Consider the following 23,433-nt stretch of genomic DNA (forward strand, 5'->3'; position numbering starts at 1 on the left):
CACATTCGCTAATGCATAGTGCATAATAATGAGGTTGCAAATAATTATTATTAATTATCAAAAGTAACCATCATTTTGACATTTTGGATGGTAGATTTTCCATCATGGAGTTTTTGAGTTTTTGATCCATCAGTAAAATGGAGTTCTTGCTAATTTGAGTGCTTTTTAGATTTACCAAGCTCTTTTTGGTGGGTTTCCATTTATTTGGCTCTCATAACGTGAAAAACATTGCGGTTTCCTTTTAGAAGTGGAACTCAACACTGCGTCTTGGATTGATGCTATGGTGAATGCCATCAGCATGACCGGTGTCTGAAGCATGTGTGCCAAACACAACATTTTATTGGCCAACGACAGTGCGTATAAGAGGGTGCCTGTAATACACATCATCAGCTCTTTTGTCTTCAGGAGCCACTTGTATGTATGCGTGTGCAAGACAAACACTCTCAAGAAAGCTGTAACTTTATTCTTCTTTGATTCTCTCCCGAGGGATGGTAATCTAGAATTTGCACAAGCATGTCCGGCTCTCGAGGGAGTTGGAGGCACTCATAGTGATGTACTCGTGATAGCAGACTCTGTTCTCGCTTGATTCTCGATAGAGTGATAAGAATCAAATGTTTGAATGGAGCGTGTTCGACTCTCGAGGGAGACTCTCTGAGCGATAAGAGTTGGGACCTCGCGGCTTGAGTTCCGCAGCCACCGAGTCGGCAAGACGGGATTGATTGTAGGGGTTGTAAGCAGAGTCTGATGAAAAGTCTTTCCCTTGTCAAGCTTCTCCAGCAACTCTGATGCTCTCATGTCGGTTCGTGAAGCCATTTTGTGGTCGCTTCTGACCTGACTGATTAATGTGATATGTCTAATTCTGAGGAATTGGATGCAGAGAGAATTGAGGCAGGTGTTATTAATAATCTGCCTCCTCCGCTGTCCACACTCATGTGGAGGCTGTACTATCTGGTAGGGTAGCTGCGAAAGCCACAGATCTAGTCATCTGTGCCACAAAGCACCCGACCAATGCATTGCGTGTTCAATGGTTGCTATAATTGCCACAGAGAGGCATGTGATAGGAGACAGAAAAACAAAAAAAGAAAAATCTTTCTCTTTGATGCTTTCAGCAGCTTCCAGGAGATATGCCCCTCTTTGGCGGTTGAACCCTAACCTTGAACTTATGCTGAGGTTGGGGTCTGCTTTCATGGACCTGCATGATAGGCACAGAGTATGGACTAATATAATGTCAAGAGCATGTGCCGCCATAGAGGTTGCATTCTGCTATCTTTTCTAGTCTAGAGCAATGCTATGGTTCAGCTTGCTCCTCTGAGACCTAGGTCCAAGGTCAGATTGATAAATGTAGAGAACCTTGTTGCTCAGACACTACATTATCATTCATGACCCAAGGAGGTCTTTTCAGACCCTTTGACATCAGCAGAGGTTCCAGCTTAGTACAAAACTCTGGTTCTATTCCACATGCCTCCTGCCGATCCTCCTGTACGGTTCCGAGACTTGAACTCTTCAATCGCAAGATGCCAAAAGACTACAGTCTTTCACATGGGTTGCCAGTGTCAAATCACCTTGCGGACCCGCCTGTCAACAATCACTGACATAATCCCTTGTCATCGTACAGCTCTGTTCAGACATGTGGCCCCACTGGGAAGTCATTCTCCTGCCCATGGTGCCCTAGCCTGTGCTATTGCCCGCTGTACTGAAAGACGTGCTCCTAATGATTGACGAAGACCACCTAGTCACCCACGCCAAACATGGGTTCAGCAGATTGGTGATGGTTCCATTTCCTCCCTTCTACATGAATTGAACCTTGCCATTGGTCGCGGTCATTCAACTTGCATGTAGAGATCGGCACTATGAGCCACCGCTGCTCAAGTGGCTTGATGATGATGCTAAGCAGTGCTTGATTGCTTATGTACGCCGGCACGTTTTTGGCAAAGACACTTCAGTTTAGGTGGTAAGCTGGGCATATGTCTGAAGACATCTGGCTTCCTTCACATGCCCCCCAAGATGAGAGTGGCATTGGTCAGTAGTAGTAGACGGAGGTTGTCTCTCCTGCTCCGCTCTGATACCTTTTTCCAAGGTTGAGCTATATTCTCCCCTATCTTAGTGTCTGAGTAGAATTGTGCTCCCCTGTGAATGGGTTGCTTTGTAAGGTTGCTTAGCAAGTTAAGGGTCGATGCAGGACCCCTCATTCCCCTCATTCATTTAATTCCCTTTCCAACTACTGTTGGGTACTGAAGTAGGGATGTATGCTCCCCTTTTGGATGGGTGCTTCCATGTTCAATACTATAGCAGGTCCTGGAAGAAGTGCCTTTATTCAAGTCAAGGTTGAGCTGCTCTCCCACAGTGTAATGTTTTTTTTTTTAAATCCAGGATTACCTCCCCTGCTCCTTGGGGTTAGCGTGGTGGATGAGAGCAAACTGCAGCCTGCCTTGTTGTTGTCTGGACATAACTTCCCTTTGTATGGCCCTAAGGGTTGGAGTTATGTAGGGTCGTATAGTTTCTCTCTACTTCGTTTACCTCTCACCCCAACTACTGTTGGGCCTTGAAGTAGGAATATAGCTCCCCTTTGGAAGGCTCTACTATGGCCCTGATTTGACAATGCAAACATGTAGAGGAAGTTCACCTGTGGGCATCCCTCTTGTTGTCTGTCAAATACTATCATGGTCTGGTGGTAAAAAAAAAAAAAAATGATGTGATAGCTATAGCAGGGCTTAGGATGGGGTTGAGCAGCCTCCCTCAGTTACATTGGGTGTTTAAGTTGGACCTACGCTCCCCTGCAGTTCCTTGGGGTTTTTTAGAGCCTGGGAGATGAAGGTTATTGGGCAACTGCAAAATTATGTCATGCTCTTGTTTGCCTTCCTTCATGAGTAAAGGATGTAGGCTCCACCTTGGAGGAGTGGCAATAAATGTTTAAAATGTTTTTATGTTTCTATTTATGTAGTTATTTAATTTATTTTAATCAATTGTAATAATTTATTATTTTCATATTTATTTTAAATGAAATCAAATTTGATAAAAATTTGATTTAATTTTAAAAAAATTGTTTATTTGATATATTTTAATTTAATGTTTTATTTTTTTATTTATTTTATATTTTTATTTTAATCAAATTTATAAATGTAGTTAGTTTAATCTTATTTTATTTCTTTTTTTATTTTTAATTTTTCTCTAAACTTTTCCAAGGAACCACTAGCACACATTAATTTCCTCTATAAATATTGGTATTAAATAAAAACAACACACTAGTCGACTGCTAGAATGAACACACATGCTGTACAGGTACTGTGAGTCCTAGTCCTCTGTGTTCCTTCTGCTTTGTATGCAGCAAATTTGTGATAAAATTCAAATTTTAGCTTTTTCCAAGCCTAAAAATCCATTACTGTGCCCCACAATCCACTTACTGACTCATACTGCGTTTAGACTGAACTAAACCAGCATTACTCACACAAAACACGGTTGGTTTTGATGGGTGGATGCATAAACTGATGCACAACGCTTAAATCTGACTAACATGGAATTGTTGTCAGCGTTATTGATTTGATTCCAGTATGATCTTTGAGAAGAACTGTTAATGTGCACAAACGACAGTGTTCGTTTCAGACAGATGAAAAGAGGAGAAACAAATGAGTCTTGCATTTCACGTACGGTTGCGTTTGGCCTCCTGATCTCCCCCTTCATCATTATCAGGGTCGATATCCTCAGCTTGCGTGATCCAATCCAGATATCCCTTCAGATCCTCTTCAAGCTGCTGCTTCTCACGCAGTTTCTGGAAATCTCCGCGAGCCTTGGCCTTCTCGCGCTCCTTAGAGAACTCTCTATGGTGGACGCACACAGACACATTCACACACGCGATACTGTACAGCAGAGCTCATGTACACAGATATAGACCGTGGAAATGAATAGCATTTTATAGGACAGCATTTTATAAAATAACTCACCCACTGAGAACTCCCAGTACGAGATTGAGGACAAAGAAGGAGCCGAAAATGACCAGACTGACAAAATAGACCCAAGGCAACTCAAAGCCCATGGCGTCATTCATCTGAAACACACAACACCTCTCACATCAACTTTTGTAACTTTAGTAATGATTCATCTTTATTTAATTTATACAGTGAAGATAATATGCAATGATATTTTACATTTGATTACTTTATTCAATTTCTGTACTACTGTTAGATACCTAAATAACCTGAAAAACACTCTTTATCTGTATCTATGCTCTACTGTACTCATTTGTGCCGTTGATTGACGTTTCTTATTTTCTTTATTTTTATTTGACAGTAGTCCTTTTTCCCTGAACATAGAACATACAGAAACCTTAAAACCGTGATAAAAACCGAACCGTGAGTAATGTGAACCGGTACACCCCTCGTAAATAACAGAGTTTAATATGTGAGGGCATGATGGGGTTTTGGCGACTCTAGATGCTCTAGATGGCCACTCAGTCTTTTGCTTCCCTCGATAGTTAATCACAGGCACACTACATTTGAAAAACAATAAAAATCATGGTCACAAAAAAATCTAGTTCCGTTATACTTTCAAAAAATAAAAAATGAGTACTTTAACAATTAGGTTATCTGTAGATTTAATCAAGTCCTTGATTTGTGTTCTTTCTCCACCTCTGATAAACACAGGCTGACGTTTTCCTGTGGTCTCAGTTTTGCCCGTCTTCCTCTGTCCCTTCAGTCTTAGAGGGTCAATCTCATTAGCATCTGTTGAGCTCTCTGTGTGTGTCATGGAAAAGCTCTTAGAGCGGAAGTGTAAGAGTGGCGTCAGTGACGGTCTCACCCAGTACAGCACATCAGTCCAGCCCTCCATGGTGATGCACTGGAACACCGTCAGCATGGCAAACAGGAAGTTGTCAAAGTTTGTGATGCCGTTGTTGGGCCCGTGCCAGCCGTCCCTACACACGGTGCCGTTGAGAGGGCAGTGACGCCCGTGACCTGAAAGAGAGCAGGGAGCAGGATCCTCTTCTGCTAATGTACCTGTGTGGAGAGAAAGAGATACACTGCAAAAAATGATTGACTTCCTCAGTGTTTCTGTCTTGTTTTCCAGTACAAACATTCTTAAATCAAGATACTTGAGAAGCAAAAAGAATTTAAGTCTTATTAAAAATTTTAAAATGTATCCAAATTAATCTGCCAGTGGGGTCAGAAAAATAAACTTAAAAAGGAAAAAATACTATTTTTTGCAGTGTCTGTGGCTCATTCTCAGGAAAAGGTGCCTTTTTTACTGTGTGTATATTAGTCAGGATATTTTTAAGATACATTTTTGATACATTATGATGTGTGTAATCCTAGAGAAGTTTTAGAAAGAGAAGTTTTATTGTTTGTAAATAATGCAATGAATGTGAGAACACACTGACGCGTGCCGTTTAGATAGCAGGTCGCGTGCATCTTCCCGATGAACAGCTCCAGACCGATGATGGCGTAGATGATGATGACGAAGAGTACGAGCAGAGCGATGTGAAGCAGAGGAACCATGGCTTTAATAATGGAATTCAGCACCACCTGTAAGCCTACACACACACACACACACACACACACACACACACGCACACACACACACACACACACACACACAAAAAGTGCTATTAATTGTGCACTGGTAGTGTACTTCAAATCTTCTAATATAGTATATACTTTACTTGCAGATAATATAATATTAATGAAATAAAAGGCCACTTAAGTGCACTTAAAGTGTTCACTTTCATGCTTCTTAACACACTTAAGAACACTTTTAAAAAGAGTTAACTCTTTGTAAATAATGTCAAATTAAAAGTTTCACTTTAAAGTACATTTTAATAAACTTTTGTCATGTTCAAAAGAAGCACACTTATTTTGATGTGTTGACTAACATACTAAAGCACATGTAAAGCACTTGATTATAATTTTAATTTTATAATTTTAACTGTAGTCTATCTGATATCACATTTATATTTTAAATGTACTAAATTGCAGCTTCAATATTACAAATGTGTAATCACAAGTATATTTAACTGCATGACAAGTTTCGATAGAGATGGCATTAAAGTACATTTTAGTTTATCATTAATGCTTGTCAGTACATTCAGCAGTACACTTAACCCTATTTCAATAACAATATTTACATATAAAGATAGTCATACTTAAGTTCAAATAATTGCATTTAATATAATTTTAAACTATAATACATTTTCATTTAATTGTAACATGTAATTAAGAGTCCAGAAACATTATATTTAGCTCGCACTGAAGTATATTCTTTTAAAATACATTATTTTTAAAAGTGTGTACATCTTTTCCACAAGGGACACAAGAGCAGCTGAGTGTGCTATTATCAGCATGTTATTAGGCTGTTCTGTCAGGGAATGCTGGGTAAAGACGTGGACGCACTTGGCACTCCTGAGACCAGACGGAGGGGCCGCAGGACTCTGAACGCTCGTAAGGCCTTGACATCGAAGCCGCCCGGCTTTCCGCCTGTCTGCCCGCTGACATCTCGATCTTTGGTTATCAGCTCCAGCACAACACTGAAGAGACTACACACACACACACACACACACACACACACACACATCATGTAAGGTTGATCTGCACTGAAAAAAAATAAAAAATAAATAAATTTGGTGCAGGAACAATTTTCACTTATAAATTGCTAGTAAATTTCACAAATAATTACAAAGAAATGGCAAGTAACACACTGAATTAAACTTGAAGCAGAAAGACTGAAATAATATTTTCTCCAGTCTTCAAAAATATATATATATTTACAGTGTGTTTAGTATTGCAGATGATGTCAGTGGTAGTTTTGCTGAAATAACCATTCAAACTCGCCATCAAACTCAAGCCCTCGGGAGCCGCAGGTCCAGCTCTACTGAACTACCCCAGAACTAGTAGAGCGCTCCCTCCCAAAGGAAACATAAACATTATGACTGACTATAAAGTCTAATCAGCTGTGTGATCCATCATTTATGTGGCAATATTGTATGTGATAGTACAGAAGAAAAACAAACAGAGGAATTGGTCTTACAACAGTGATTACGGATACTCTGTCTGTCTGTCTGTCAACATGCATCATGCAAAAAAACAGAAAGAACAAGCTTTTGTATCAGGTTGTTATATTAAAAGACTAAATATAATAAAATTACAAGGGGGCAATCAACCCAAGTGTCAAGTCACCGGACAGTCGACAATAAACAGTAGAAAAAAAAAAAAGAAAAGGAAATAAATATGTGTAACAGATGCTTTCTGCAGATGCAGACAGATGCAAATAATGTTTGTGTGTGTGTATTTATCTTAAAGGTGCCCTAGATTATGTTTTTAAAAGATGTAATATAAGTCTAAGGTGTCCCCTGAATGTGTCTGTGAAGTTTCAGCTCAAAATACCCCATAGATTTTTTTTATTAATTTTTTTAACTGCCTATTTTGGGGCATCATTAACTATGCACCGATTCAGGCTGCGGCCCCTTTAAATCTCCTGCTCCACGCCCACAGAGCTCGCGCTTGCCTTAAACAGTGCCGTAACAAAGTTCACACAGCTAATATAACCCTCAAAATGGATCTTTACAAAGTGTTCATCATGCATGCGTCGGATTATGTGAGTATTGTATACTGTTATATTGTTTACTTCTGATTTTGAATGAATTTGAGGCTGTGCTCCGTGGCTAACGGCTAATGCTACACTGTTGGAGAGATTTATAAAGAATGAAGTTGTGTTTATGAATTATACAGACTGCAAGTGTTTAAAAGTGAAAATAGCGACGGTTCTCTTGTCTCCGTGAATACAGTAAGAAACGATGGTAACTTTAACCACATTTAACAGTACATTAGCAACATGCTAACGAAACATTTAGAAAGACAATTCACAAATATCACTAAAAATATCATGATATCATGAATCATGTCAGTTATTATTGCTCCATCTGCCATTTTTCACTATTGTTCTTGCTTGCTTACCTAGTCTGATGATTCAGCTGTGCACAGATCCAGACGTTAATACTGGCTGCTCTTGTCTAATGCCTTGAACATGGGCTGGCATATGCAAATATTGGGGGCGTACATATTAATGATCCCGACTGTTACGTAACAGTCAGTGTTATGTTGAGATTCGCCTGTTCTTCTGAGGTCTTTTAAACAAATGAGATTTATATAAGAAGGAGGAAACAATGGAGTTTGAGACTCACTGTATGTCATTTCCATGTACTGAACTCTTGTTATTTGACTATGCCAAGATAAATTCAATTTTTCAGCGCAGCGATTTGATTGGATATTTGGGCAGTCAGTCATTTATTTGTCGTAAGGTCAGTTTGCAGAACTGTTGTGGTGTGCTGCATTTATTTTTTCTAAATCTTAATGAACAGGCATCATGTATAGATTTCAACACTAAAAAATGGTGATGACAAACAAACATTAATTTTATGTAAAAAAAAAATTAAATCTGACTAACAGCAGATAGTAAATAGTAAAACAATGCAAAGATTTTATTCACTCCACAATGCATGCTGGGTGCGCCACAACTTTATCTGAAAATCAATGTTTTATTTTAGTTGGATGAACTTATTTCTAATTATTACTCAGCTTCACATATTGAGTGACATGAACACAAATACTAAGACTGGTTTTATTTAAAGTCCCCGTGAACTGGAAGTTGCAAACGTCTTTTCTCCAGTGTTGTGACGTGTTTCTGAGTGAAACGGAATAGATTAGGGCAGAGTTTGACTTCAGCGCTCCTCCTCTCCATCTCTCGCTCACAGCAGACTAACGGTCGGGGGGGGGAGTGGTTTACGCATTTTCAACCCAAGCCGTCAAACTGACGTCATCAGAGAAGGAACGCCATTCCAGACCGGAAGTAACTTTTCAGATTTTGATTAAAGATTACCACGACAAACTATTTTTTTCTGTGTGTTAACTTGCACGGATTAATTGTTCACCACAAGACTAGTAATATGCACTAGTAAAGTTAATAGGGTCGATTTTGATTTCATGTGTACTTTAACATTCTGAGGGAAAACACTTCAAATATGTGTGTTAGTTAAAATAATACAATGAAAACTAGTACTATTTACTTGACAGTACCAGTAATTGAAATTAGGAAAATAAAATGCAGACTGGGGTCTCAATTTTTGAGAAGAGAGATAAAGGTTCTTCATAGGCATCTATAGTTCCATGATGAACCTTTAACATCCATGGGTTTTTTATAATGGAAAATGGTTCTGCAGATTATTAAAATATTCTTCACAGAAAAAATGGATAACTGATCACTGAAAGGTCCTTTAAGGAATCGGGAATAGAGGGTTCTCTATATGACATCAATGCAAAAAACACTCTATTATTAGGAGTGTAAGTGTTCTTAATCATGTGCAAATAGATATAGAGATACAGAAGAGCATCTGTAGATGAACCTGCATCAAAGATACAGAAAAGTTACAAACTACTAACAAGGTCAACTTTGCACAGATTAAGTGAAAAGTTACACGTATCGTAGTGAATTTCGTGCCATTGAAAAGAATGCCAATGTTGACAAGTGTGAAAGCTCTGGTGATGACAAAGACACAAGCTGAAGGCAGTGCAGCATTACAAACACTATTTACAGAGATGACAAATTACTCAAGGCCTATTTACACTTGATGCGTTTTTACTGATCAGACAGCTGTCCGATTTTGTTTCACTAATATAAATAATAAATGTGTCTTTGCAAAATGAATATAAATCAGATCTTCAATTCCTGCACTATATGCCAATTCAACAGTGTTTATGTCAACGAAAGCAACTAATCTGAGCTGCATTTTATTTATCAATATCAAAGACCACAATAGGAGACAGCTGCGTCATGTGGCTTCAACAACTAAACGCATTTACACTCGTCCAGTTTCGTGTCTCAAACCACCTCCTGAAACGCTTTGAGTGATCTGATTTCAGTGTCAGGTCAGGAGGGTTTTCTCTTTTTCTCATTCATGGATCTGTATGAAATGACACTCATCTGGCACCATGGCTTGTGGACGTCACAGATGAGATTCAGCGTGATCCCTGAGGATCCAACATCTACCATGACCTCTGACTTCATGCACTGGATTCCCTCCTGCCGAGCGCAGTTAATCACATTAAATCAGGTCATAGATCAGCACTTGATCAGGTTGTAAGCCCTTGAGAACAGTTGCCAGCTTTGTGACAAAATCCTTGGCATATTTACTAAAATCCTTTCAACAATTACTAGCCGACATGAGCTTCTTCAAACAGAGCTGTTCAATCCTGATGTGGCACATATTCTTTTAAAATATATTATCACAGTAACAAGCTCACTTTTAAAAGTGAGTGCACTTCTTTTTTACAAGGGTAGCCCTGTAAAGCAATATGAAACGAAACACACGAGTGTGAAAGGGCATGTGACTGTGACCGTTCACTCACCCGACAATGACGATGACAAAATCCAACATATTCCACCCGTTTCTCACATAGGAGTTCTGGTGCATCACCAGTCCGTAAGCGATGATCTTGAGGAAGGTTTCAATCGTGAAAATGATCAGGAAGGCATATTCTACCGTTTCCTGTGAAGCACAATGATAGAACAGAGAGATTTTAGTTTTCAGTGATAAAATCAGGAAGTATTCAGCCAGAGATGAGTGTATCAAAGTAATGTCCACATATTATAAGGTTAGTTAATGTCATGTATTCAGTGTTAGGCAGCGATTACAATTTGTGAACTGCTCTCATGTTCGAGTTTCCTATTTCTCCATACAATAAAGGCAAAAAAAAAGCTAAAAAAAAAATCAGACCAGATTTTATGCCATTTAATCAAAAGTCTAGCTGCAAGAGAACAGACAGTGACAGCTGGCCATCGACCAGAGCTATAGCTCTGAAACAAGAGTTGCATGTCAAAATGTAATCACACATACTCCACAATAACTCATGAGTTTGTTCAATGCTACAGTAAAGAGTGTATTGTAATCTGACAGTTATGATAAACACTCCTGGTCACGTGTGGACGGTGGCTATTGATGTGAATGTTGTCTTTGACCACGTCTCAAGCTGCAGCTGACCGGATGACAATGGCTAAGCCACGGCACTAAGAATAGCTACAATACACTTGGATGACTAGATTAATCCCATTTGAACAATGAAATCTCATTGCTGAACACAGCAGGCTGTCCATGTCTATGTGCAAAACAAATCAGTCATAGATTTTCACATGAATCACAGCAATATGAGCCACTTTTCCAAACCTAAATGTTGACAATATATTAATTCATTTTTCGTCACCCGTCGTCCTTTGTCTTAAAGCACTTAAGCTCGTCAAATACTTCAGGGACATTCACTTGCTGTGGATGATGGCCATAGTGACGCAGTATCCCGTCGAGTTGACGGCAGCGTTAGACTAATGAGTCTAGAGGTTGTTTATGTGCAGTAAAAGCAGGTGATGATGCTGTAGTTTATTTATAAAAGGTCATTTACTCTTTGCGGTTGATCATGCTGAGTGATCTTTGTCTCAAAACACACCTGGACCAAAGTAAACTGATCCCAGAGCTTGTTTTGGGAGTTCTGAAGCTCAGTTAGACTGCTTGATTGACAAAGTTTGATGTGGTTAGAGAGCAATGTCATTGGCAAATGCAATTATAGTTTTAAATAGCTAGTTTTGGTGCAACACATTCTTATTTGTTTTGTTTTGTTCTCATTTGTTGTTATAGTGTGTCATAACTATGGAAGCTTGTTTCTGCTACGGAATAAAGAATACAATTGTGAGTTTTAGGCCCTGTTTCCTCCTGGTATTAAGATGCATTCTGGTCGATCGGATCACAAGTGGACAACACTAAATACAGGCGTAAACGGAGTCTAAAATGTTTTGAGCTTGTCTACTTTTGACCACTTCCAGAGGTAGTCGAAAACACATTCGACCGGATTGCTGTCGTAGTGTAGATGCTCATGTGATCGAATGTGTTCGAACAGCCACAAAAGACCATCTACTCTCCATCTACTGACCTAATGCGTAAACATTACGGGAAGCGCTCTCACCAGATGGGATTTAAACTTTGTTGAAGACCCAAGTTTGGTTTGAAGATGAAAAACATACCAAGCACAATGTTCTCTCACCATTCCTGATTTCTAACACACACTCACAGTGTTAGGCCGGTCTTGCGGCTGTCAGAGCAAAAACGAAAGCTGATGCTCTCCGTATGGCTCGTTCATATGTAAATTATTCAAGCTTATTTTGTCCAGTAGATCAAAAGATCTGAAAAAACCATACATTTACCCACCCATAGACCCTCTCCTTGTAGAAATCAGAACAGAAGTGGGTGAAAGAGGACAAAAGTGATGGATTAAAACACGGGTGTAAACAGGAATGTGTCTCCCTCATCCACTTGTGATCCGATCGACCAAAACGCATCTTAATACCAGGGCCTTAAAGTCAGAATTGTGAGATAAAAGGTTGCAACTACCTTTATTATTTTTTATTCTGTGGCAGAAACAAGCTTCCATACATAACAGACCGACAGCACTAGGACATTTCACTGTTTGTATCATTCAGCTGTTTGTTCTAGACAGATCGTCAGTCTGTGAATTAGTGGTGGGATTTTACACTGACTCTTTCTGCAGAGTCATTGAATCATTCATTCAGCCAATTTGTTAAAAAAACTCAGATCCCTTCAGGGATTAAACTTAGGGTAGGCCAATTTTCGGAGAGGCTAGCTTTGAAAGCATGAGATCCCACCCTCCCTTCAGAGCGTCTCCAAAGCCACGCCTCCTCCAAAACACATGAATGCGCACAGCCAGAGCAGAGTCTGCAAAGCATCACTAGATAAGAGACGACATTGAATTTCCTCATGTCCCAAGCACATAACATTACAATAATAATGAACGTAAACTGCTTACAGAGCTCTGGCTGCTGCAGATTCATTTGGGTGTTGATAGTGTTGAAAGTCTGGGGACACATCACGAGGTGACATCTCGTAATTATAGCTGTCACATGGTGTGAACGCAGCATAAGCTGGCTGTTTTGATTCAGGAGGAACTGCAAAAGATGACTGCTGTTTGTTTGTGGAGCTCAGTGACTGACATCTGTCTACAACTTTGCATATGTAAGCAGGTGCGCGGAGGTGTGGAAATACATATGTTGACAGCCAGGTAAGAACCGAATGCAAAAATTTTTTGGTCCTGAGACTTCTACAGAAGATATATGTACATGTTTTGTGATTATGTGATTGCTATCAGGATGTGAAGAGTTTCAACCAGTATAACAAAGGGGTTTATAAACACAAATTGCCTATACCCTACCTTTAAATAAGTGACTGTCTTTAATGAGTCATCAAATCGTTCATTCAACCAATTCGTTCAAAAACCCTGATTCATTCAGGAACTGAATAATTGACTGTCTTCAACCTTGTCCCGAATGGCACCCTGCTATCTTCCTCTGAGTTCAATCATCACGGCCGTTGTATGTCTGCAGCACTTTGATTTGGGACGGGGCCTTTATGAATGAATAACTGAATCGTTCACTCAACCAATTCTTTTAAAAACCCTGATTCATTCAGGAAATAACAAATGACTCTGTTCCACTTCACTGTTAACATGCACCTGCTAATGTAAGAAATTAAGAGTCCAAGAGATGGAGGGAAATTAGAGAAGGAAGGGCATAAAAATATGAAGCCTGTGTTTATGAGTAACTGAACCGACTCCAGCAACACTGATTACTCCACTATTCCACTATCATGTAAACAGATGAAATAACTGTCAATATTGTGTCTAAAATGAAAGTTACTCAATATTAATGTCTAGTTTATTGGACTGTACACTCAGTACCAGCCTTCTTTGGTAAGATACTGTGTTCAGACAAGAAGGTTTCAATTTCTCAGCACACTTCTAGAAAATGCAACATTGGTGTCTGTCCAGACACTTTTATTTAACAAGTTTTCACAAATGGATGCTGAAGTTCATTACTCATGCAACAAAAATAACAAATGTGTTATTATATATGGGTATTGTATACACACAAATACACACATTTCATTTCTGTAATTAAATTTTAATGCAATTGAGTCATCAGTATTTATTCTCTGCTATAATATATATGTTAATTCGCTTTTTTAAAGATCTTTGAGATCATTATTTTGTGAGAGGTTTGATGGGTTTACACACTCACAGTAAGGACAGATGGCAATCATGTCTGAGATTATGGTATCAGAATATGTCTCAAATGATCTCCTCTTTACCTCGACATCAACCAAACTCAAGAGTATCAGTCACCGCTAGCACGCCTGTCGCTCCATCAGCATGATGCTGTGAGGTGTTTAAAGCACTTGTTTTATGGTGTCATGAATAATTATGAAACAGTGTCCTCTCAAGGCTGCACAGTCTCATGAATCACACTGATGTAACAATATTGACTTCAAACGTGGAAGCAGAAATCAGTCAAAAAATAAATAAATAAATCACTAAATAATCTACTACACTCTTCAATATAAAAGTTCCAAAACGTTTTTTAAAAAATGCCATAGAAGAACAATTTTTGGTTCCTCAAAGAACCTTTCACGATCATCAGTTTTTAAAAGAACCATTTTTTCTTAGTGTGAAGAACATTTTTAAAATCTTTTTTCACTATAAAGAACCTTTTTTGCAATGGAAAGATTTCATGAATGTTAAAGGTTCTTCATGAACCATCAATGCCGATAAAGAAGCTTTATTTTTAAGAGTGAATATAATTTGTTATGATTCTCTTCCACCAAGTGCAGAGCATAGCCTATATATTTTGTCTAACATTCAGAGTGTTCAAGTTAAAAAATAACCTTAAAAATTGAACTATACATTTGCTATTTGTCCAATTTAAAAGTGACATTCAAAGAAACTTAATCTGTTCAAACAGAATGATCTGAACAACTGATTCTCATTCTTGCATCATATAACACTGATTTTATTCCCGCCATCCAACTGTCTTTTTCTTGTGAACGTACACTTACAAACATGCACGGGAAAGCATTGGCAGCTGCTGCAACTTTACTATGGAAGTGTTTGCTTCATATTTAGTCACATATGAACTTGCTGGCACTCTTTGAAGCTTTACTACACAGTGGAGTGATAAAGTGCCACTGAATTCAAACAAGCGAATGTTCATCATTCAGGTTTGGAATGACATGAGGGTGAGTAAATGACAACAGAGTGAGTCTCAAAAACTCAAACACTGAAAGAAGAATGTATTTAATTGAACAGCTGGTCGACTGAAATAAGGGCCGTAGTGAAGATATAATCCTCCTATGATCCTCTTTCCCCGCCCCTGGTTTACAGACGGACTCGTGTGTTTATTTCTACACAGCTTGTTGCGTTGGCTCGTGTCGGCCTCGTCATGAAGGAACAGACACGTGAACCGCTCCTACTACAGTTCAGCAGCGTTCACTGTTTAAGGGCTTTCCCACAGGCATGTGTGCAACTGAGAATATAGGTTTGTAGGCTGGAAATGATCGATGAACATGCATGAGTGAGTGTAATGGAAATGCAGAGAGAAAGAAAGGTTAAACACTGGTGTCACTGACTCGGCTGAAGCTAATCTTACTGGACAAGCCCAACGCTGCTCCAGCCCTGGAGCTCAAACAGCAAAACTCGCTCTGCGTGTGGAAGAAAAACACGACATGTGTCTGCATGAAGCCCAGGAAATCAGACAAACAGCATCCACTGGAATTTGAGTGCTTGCGAATAACAGGAATCGTGATTGTTAAACTTCAAAAGTCATTGTTCATGAAATAAAACAGTTGAAAGTGCTGTTGCTCGTTCTACTGGCTCGAGATCACAAAGCAGTTCACAATCAATGAATACCGGCCATTTATGCCAAAAGATTACATTATGATGTTGGTGTTGATATTATGTTGTAGATGGTTGTGCATTTTGTATGTCCCTCAACTTTTTAAATGAGCAGCAGGTGTAGTGAAGAAATTGTGTCCCCCCCAAAATCGGATTTCCATTAGGACCCCAAGCGATCCGATTGGTTCAAATAACTTTTAATAGGTACTCTCTTTAGCGCCTGATTACAGTTCCTGCATATGATAACTGCTGTTTCAACTTCGTTATAATGACTGCATCAGATAGCTTATAGCATACAGATACCGAAAGCATTTGCAGTTACGCTACACATACTCACAATCATCTTTAATGTCATTATGTTAAATTAAATGTTAAATGTCCAAATATTTCAGTCATAAATAAAACAAATGAATTAAGTTCAATTATTAACTTATTAGGCTATTAGTATTATTATTATTTAATAATTAACAGTTAATCAAGAGTAAGAAATTACGTTCAATTGGTTTTATTATGCACTATTTTGTTGTTTTTTTACACACTATATAGTAAGCTATGCATGTTTTAAATTAATATCATTCGTATTATGCTTAGGATAATCATTGACTGATAGTTTGTGGAGACCCGATTTCGAGGGAGGACCTGATTTGTCATGACACACCTGCAATAGTAAAGCATAGACATTTCAAAATAAGAGTCCCGGGATATTTGGGCTTGTTTATAGTTAAAAGTCCTGCATTATGCAGAAAAAATTTTTACATTCTAGTTAGTAAAGTATTAGTTCACCCAAAAATGAAAATTCCGTCATTAATTACTCTCCCTCATGCCGTTCCACACCCGTAAGACCTTTATTCATCTTCAGAACACAAATTAAGATATTTTTGATGAAATCAAAATCCATCAATCTCAAGATCCATTAATGTACTAAAAACATATTTAAATCAGTTCATGTGAGTACAGTGGTTCAATATTAATATTATAAAGTGACAAGAATATTTTTGGTGCGCCAAAAAAAAAACAAAATAATGATTTTCAACAAGATCTAGTGATGGCCGATTTCAAAACACTGCTTCAGAGCTTTACGAATCGAATCAGTGATTCGGATCTCCTATCAAACAACTAAACTGGTGAAATCACGTGACTTTGGTGCTCCGAATCACTGTTTCGATTCATAAAGAAAAGTCGTTATTTTGTTTTCTCGTGGCTTTATAATGTCAATATTGAACCACTGTACTCACATGAACTGATTTAAATGTGTTTTTAGTACATTAATGGATCTTGAGAGAGGAAATGTCATTGCTGGCTATGCAGGCCTCACTGAGCCATCGGATTTCATCAAAAATATCTTAATTTGTGTTCTGAAGATGAACGGAGGTCTTACGGGTGTGGAACGACATGAGGTTATTTTCATTTTTGCATGAACTAACCCTTTTAATGGTATTTTGGTTACAAAATAAACTATATCTGACATTTAACTCAATGTTTAAAATAAGACATAATTCCATAATTATTAAATAAATACAGTTTGAAGCAGAAACATGTAAAAACCTATAGTGTATTTGAATAAATTAATTAACGTTGCTTGTAATTATCTCCTTGTATCACTTTATTAAGGAAAAACCTCTAAAATTCTTTATACACTCCTAAATGTTTTAATTAGAAGCACATGAGCATGAAGCCTGTGCGTGTCTCGATCTGTGCTGTGAATAAGAGACATAATGACGTAAAAACTGCTGCACGCACAAGCTTCAGTGCAAAACTACTGGTTCCGAAAGTATTTTTTCCATTCATTTCTCCCATAAGGTTAGCATTATAATCCATGAACCAAACCAACCAGCTATGAGGTGAAGCATCATAACATTACAAACCTTATAAACTTTGATTTGAAGCAAAAAAGTATTTGAAAATCGGACAAAAAGACAAAAAAAAAAGAGCTGCAATCCCATAAAAGCAATAAGAGAAATTTGATCGATTCAAAGTTGTTGATCATATCTATAGAAATAATCTGTCTTGAGTTTATTGCAAGTTTATATACAAATAGTTAAGTGTTTTGAGAATGTATGTAGAGCAACTCCATTCCAGAGCTTGCTGGAGTGGGCGGAGTTAAAGAGCTTGTTTGCTGCAACTCTGATTGGTGGAATTTTCTGTACAGCATCGTGGGTAATGTAGTTTTACTGACTGTTGCACTCTATTCCAGCCGGTTTTTCTTTAAGTTTTCTGTTCATGAATGATCACCTTCATAAGCTTTGGTGAAAGATTTGACTCCCTTTGGTTTAAATATATGGAAAAATACAAAAAATCAGAAAGGCCAAACACTATATACGAGCCGTTTGATTTCAGCACAACGGACAGCTCCAGAAAACACCAATATTTGATGTACACAGTATATGAAAACAATATGATTCACTAGTGATTTAGTCATATATCTGTATATGACATGGTGTTAATTAAGATAAATAAATGAATGAGACATGTGACGATGGAAGTTTAGTCACAGTATGTGATCCTACACAATAAACAGCCCCAGGTGTTTCTAAAATAAATTAAGAGAAATAAAAACAGACATAAGAAACAGAACCGTAACATTAATGTAGCTCAGTTTTTATAGATGATTTAGTTTGATGTGAGAGATCTGAATTCATATTGAGATTTCAGACTTTGGTATCTTGGCTGATCTGATCACAGTTTGACAGAAGAAGCTGAAACTCTAGAGGAGACACATGGTCTTTTTCTAAAGAGGAAGATCTGAGGAGCAGAGGACTTCAGCAAAAGTCTCCTGTTAATCTCACTGCCGACTGTTTAGGACATATAAAATGTGGTAAATCCTCTGGTCTAGGAGATAGGAAAGAAACCCTTTCATTTCCACTCCATCACCAGAGCGCTGAAACAGCGGAAACTCGTATATCTCTACACACAGACATGAGCAGCACAGACAAGCACCTTCTGAGTGTGTGCTTGTGTAATTCCACTCTAATTCAATTAGCAGAAACTAATCCCACCACACAGCCAATGAGAAGTCAGAAGAGACGTCACGGTACTCACCAAATCATGATTAGTTGAGTTGGAATCGTCTTCAGGAAAGGGGATGTAAACAGCTAAGGCCACACAGTTGGCAAAAATTGACAGCAGTATAAAGATATCAAAAGGTCTGGAGGAAACATGTTTAAGGAGAAACATCATCACAGCATCACCCAATCAAACTCCATTATGAAGTCAAATTGCAATCTTTTGTATCTGAATCTCACAGCAGCTTTCGGTCATGCTGAAGATTGTAACCTGTCATGTCAGTCATAATTTGAGTCTATTGCATGTCATTTCTAGTGATCATTTCCAAACACTGCCACCAACTAACACTGGTCAGTCAAACAGCGTTTCAGCGCGGGAACTTAACCTCATGAGCTGCCCTTTCTCAAGGCCATAGGCGAAGAAGAGTCATGTGATGGTCACTTTTGACCGGAGTGACCCGAGATGACGAGTTCTCGCAGTTTTCCTAATAAAGACAGAAGGTGGTAGAGCTGGAGTTCACCTAGGGTATAATTACAGGAATTATACTTGATTTGTTTTTGATTTGTAATTAAAATAAGTTTCAGAGGCAACAAAGGTGTTTCATTACATTATGAAAATGTGACTAAAAACAAAGCAGAGCTGACAAATTTTATAAACGTGAGAGATATAAATATATAGACAGATATATATATATATATATATATATACAGGGCTTGACATGAACTTTTTTGCTCACCAGCCACTGTGGCTATCTATCTACTCAATATTTTCACTGACCACAATTCTGACATTGATACCATGGGGAAAAACTGCCATATAGATATTTATAAAATTATCTCATAATTTGGCAGCAGGTTTATTAGGCTGCTGTCACTTTAAGATCCATTATACTGTTACACGTGTGTTTTCTTTCCCAACTGTTTACATTCACTTCAAACATAACTGACTGTGTTTACGTGAAAACTCACCAAGGCTGACATTTTTACATCATTTTGTGTGTATTTGACTGTTTAAGCGCAATAAGCAGTGAAAAATAACTAAATTTAGTACTGGGAGGAGGCTTTATGTGTGCACACATTGGGTGTGAGCAAAAAATTATGAGCAATATGCCCAAAGAGATGAGAGAGAGAAAGAGCAGCTGGTCTATCATGTCTATTCTGGGGAAAATTAGTATTTTAAGCGTTTCAGATATTTCAGTATCGAAAAATCAATATTTTTGACAACACTACATTGTACTTTGTTTATTATTTCAGATGCCTTTTTAAAAGACTACAGCTGAAACAAGAGAGAACCAATGAAATATTAATAACTGAATGTGTTGCCATTTCATAATTGGTAATGTAATGAAGAAATGATATTTCATTGCTCCCTTCTCAAACGGCTGCACTGCCAGGCATCACTGTAAATAAGACAATAATAACTCTTAACTTAATGAAGGTGAACAAACAAACGAACATTATGAAACACTGCCTGCTCCCTCCAGCTCTGTCCTTCGGAGTGAGTGCTGCGATCGGAGCGTCGCTCTAAACTCGTATGATTCTCCCTCTTCTGTGGAACACAAGAAGTTTCAGGTCTTTTTCTCCATACATGCTTCAAAAAGTTCTTTACTTGCATCGATGGTTTAATGGAACCTTGGAAACCATAAAAGGTTCTTCTACGGCATTCCAGCTTTTTGAAACCTTCATTATTAAGAGTGTAAAATAAAAGTCAACTGGGTTCAAAAGTTTCAGGCTCCACAGGAAGGTGACTTAAACTGTTGTGCTTTATTCCAAGTGAATCAATGAGGTTTGACCTCACTAACATCACACCTCAGTGGTTTTCTGTGTGTGTTCCTCAGAACAGTGAAAAGCATACGAGTTTTGGCGAGAGAATGATGACAGCACTTTTACTCTGTGGTGAATGCACTGTGTTGATAACCAGACTGCAAATTTGACTCTGTAAATAAACACCTTTCCTACAGGTAACTGAAGATCACATCCCTGTGTCGTTTCAGCGCTGATGTAAGGATACTTCCACTCCACTAGGTTAATGCAGGCTCTGCGCACAGGGTTATTGAGAGTCAGGCAGAAAAGTGCTCTTGGAGGTCTGCTATTAGAGATGCTTCCCTGTTTCTTGCTTTTGGCATATTGCTGCCGTTTCCTCTGGGCCAGAGAGCTGACCGGAGCGACGCTCGCAGGCGCGGAGGAGTTCGTGGTCTTTGAGACGCCCTGAGATTGTCTTGCGGCGCTAATCGCTGCCTGCCAGGAGAGAGCGGCGGCCCGGGCCGGGGAGTGATGGCTGGTGATTGACGGCCCTTCCGTCCAGGTGGGCGGGGCTTCACTGGAGATGGAGACTCTGCTGCCACTGGCATAGTTTGCCCCTGAAAACAGAAAGAAAATGAATGGTCTTTGAGAATACAAGCAGTTGCAAGTGAAAATAAACAGATATGATTAGTATGATTCATATATATACACACACAGACATATATTATACATTTACAAACATTTATTTTAGATGCGATTAATCACTACAACACTAATATATAGAGGGTCAAAGCTTTTTAAAGATACCACATCTGACTGTTAATGTTCCATCAGGACTTTTAAATAGACATGAAGATTTTCCCCAAGCTGACTGCTCACAAAAAACCCTCACAAGCCATTTCACGTTTGATTTTGACGTGACATAAAGCAGTGATATCTTAATGGCTAAGCTGTTTACTTACTTTTTAAATCAGTTTTCCCATTAACACCATTATTGTCTTCATTCAGGCCGATTCGAGAACGCGCACGAAGTAAAGAGACGGGATTTATAGCACAAACCAATCATATCCAATCATAGCGCGATGGAGGCGTTGCCTCCTCTCATGTGACTTTCCCCCATTCATTCTCAGTTACCCCCCACTAAACCCACCGACTGTTAAAACAGCCTCCCGATGCTGGACTGTTACTTCAGAAAAACTAGTGACGTTTTATTATTTTCTCCTCCAGTTTTTTTGAGACAATGCCTCATTATAGGAATATTCTACAAAAAAAATGTGTCTAAAGTACTCTAATAATAAAGTAAAGTTAAATAAATTAATAAGAAATCATTTAATAAGAAGGGTCACATTGACCTATTAAGATTTTGTTTACATCTACCTATTTTTTGCTATTTAAAAAAAAAAAAAAAATGAAACATTTTCACAGGTAAATCAATAACAATTTTATCAATATTTCAAATGTAATTTATGAGATTTGTTGTATTTTGAATCCAGTCTTTCTTTGTAAAAGTCATAAAGTTTATCATACTGATTTCAAAGTGAAGGATTCATTAGTTTGAATAAACATTGAACCAAACACTATAATAACATCTAGATGATCATTCAATATACTTTATTTTTGTCAAATCATCCCATGTTTCGGTAGTGACAGTAATGTGTTGGTAGTGACCACATCACATGACACAATTTAACTTGCACACTAAAACACTAATGATGTGCATAACTGTACTAAAATTGTTTATTTCCCTCAAATTAATGATTGTGTTCCCTTTTGTCACTACCAAAACAATGATGACATGTTTCGGTAGTGACAATTTTCAATATTTTTGAGCCGCTCAAAGATTATAATCAGCACATGGTTATCTGGCACAGTTCTGAACAGCTGAACACACATAAAAACTATATATAATGGAATAACACCTAAAAAAGTTTGCTTAATTGCAGAAAAAAGGTGTTTGGTAGTGACGTTCCTTAAAGCTCTACACAGATTTTCAGACTTCTGAACACATTTAACTCAGAATGATGGTCTATCTGCTGTGAAAGAGAGGCTGTGAGAGGAATATTTCCTGATCAGAAATGTAGAAGTGTGTTAAAATCAGTCTCAGACAATGACTCAAACACACACTGTTTCGGTAATGACATGAACATGAGGGACACACTTTTTTTTCACATAAAGTTTCATGATTTAAAAAGAAAATATAAAATAAATAAAACAATGGGGGAAAAAATCACAAAAATTATTTCAATATCATAGGGGTTAGGGTTCAGGACACACTCCTCCCAACTGAAAGTAATAAATGATGATTTTATATATATTAATCTTAAATATTGTGGATTCAGTAGATAACAGAAGGGCCTTAGCAAACATCTAAAATTTGAATACTTAAATGCTTTTTAAATGTGTTTTTTGGCTGTGGGACAGCAGTTCTGTAGAATGGCCCATATCATTCATTACACATTCATATATATTTATGCCCAGCCAACAGGGAACGTTCTCTCGAGGTTCTCTCAGTTAACAGAAAGTTTATTCAGTTATCTGGTCTTTAATAATGTTCTCTAAACGTTAGCACAAAAACATTATTAATACATCATTTATGGAGCGTTCTTACCTGAAACATTTAGTTGGATGTTTGTAACATTTTGTTTCAGAACGTTCAGAGAACATTCGAAAGTAACGTTCCCATAATGACTGAAGATTGATACAATGTTTCCGTGGCGTTCGCATTAAGAATAAACGCTTTTAAAACATTATAAAAACTGATTCCTCATAACGTTCCTGTGGGTGATGTGCAGGTGAAGCATCATGATGTTCTGCACAACTTTGACACGCACATCCACACCTCACTTTAAACAGCAACAGTTTCGCTCCGTTACGCGCTTTAAATACGAAACGAATTTAACGCGAAGTCACATCTGGATTTGTGTGTT

General features: G+C 38.1%; 1 protein-coding gene across 10 annotated transcripts in view; it reads right to left on the reverse strand.

Moving 5' to 3' along the window:
• The window catches only part of cacna1db (calcium channel, voltage-dependent, L type, alpha 1D subunit, b), a 62,720-nt gene that overhangs the window by 38,294 nt on the left and 993 nt on the right, over positions 1-23,433 (reverse strand). For all 10 annotated transcript variants that reach the window (XM_048211181.1, XM_048211183.1, XM_048211182.1 and 7 more), the window contains exons 2-9: positions 20,775-21,123; positions 18,801-18,906; positions 10,386-10,525; positions 6,378-6,520; positions 5,369-5,521; positions 4,792-4,988; positions 3,939-4,042; positions 3,646-3,815 (exon numbers count right to left, since the gene is read on the reverse strand). In XM_048211181.1, the coding sequence (XP_048067138.1) occupies positions 3,646-3,815; positions 3,939-4,042; positions 4,792-4,988; positions 5,369-5,521; positions 6,378-6,520; positions 10,386-10,525; positions 18,801-18,906; positions 20,775-21,123 (1,362 nt within the window). The remainder of the gene's footprint in view (positions 1-3,645; positions 3,816-3,938; positions 4,043-4,791; positions 4,989-5,368; positions 5,522-6,377; positions 6,521-10,385; positions 10,526-18,800; positions 18,907-20,774; positions 21,124-23,433) is intronic.

Source organism: Megalobrama amblycephala, linkage group LG12 (assembly GCF_018812025.1).
Source record: "Megalobrama amblycephala isolate DHTTF-2021 linkage group LG12, ASM1881202v1, whole genome shotgun sequence".
NCBI lineage: Eukaryota > Metazoa > Chordata > Actinopteri > Cypriniformes > Xenocyprididae > Megalobrama > Megalobrama amblycephala.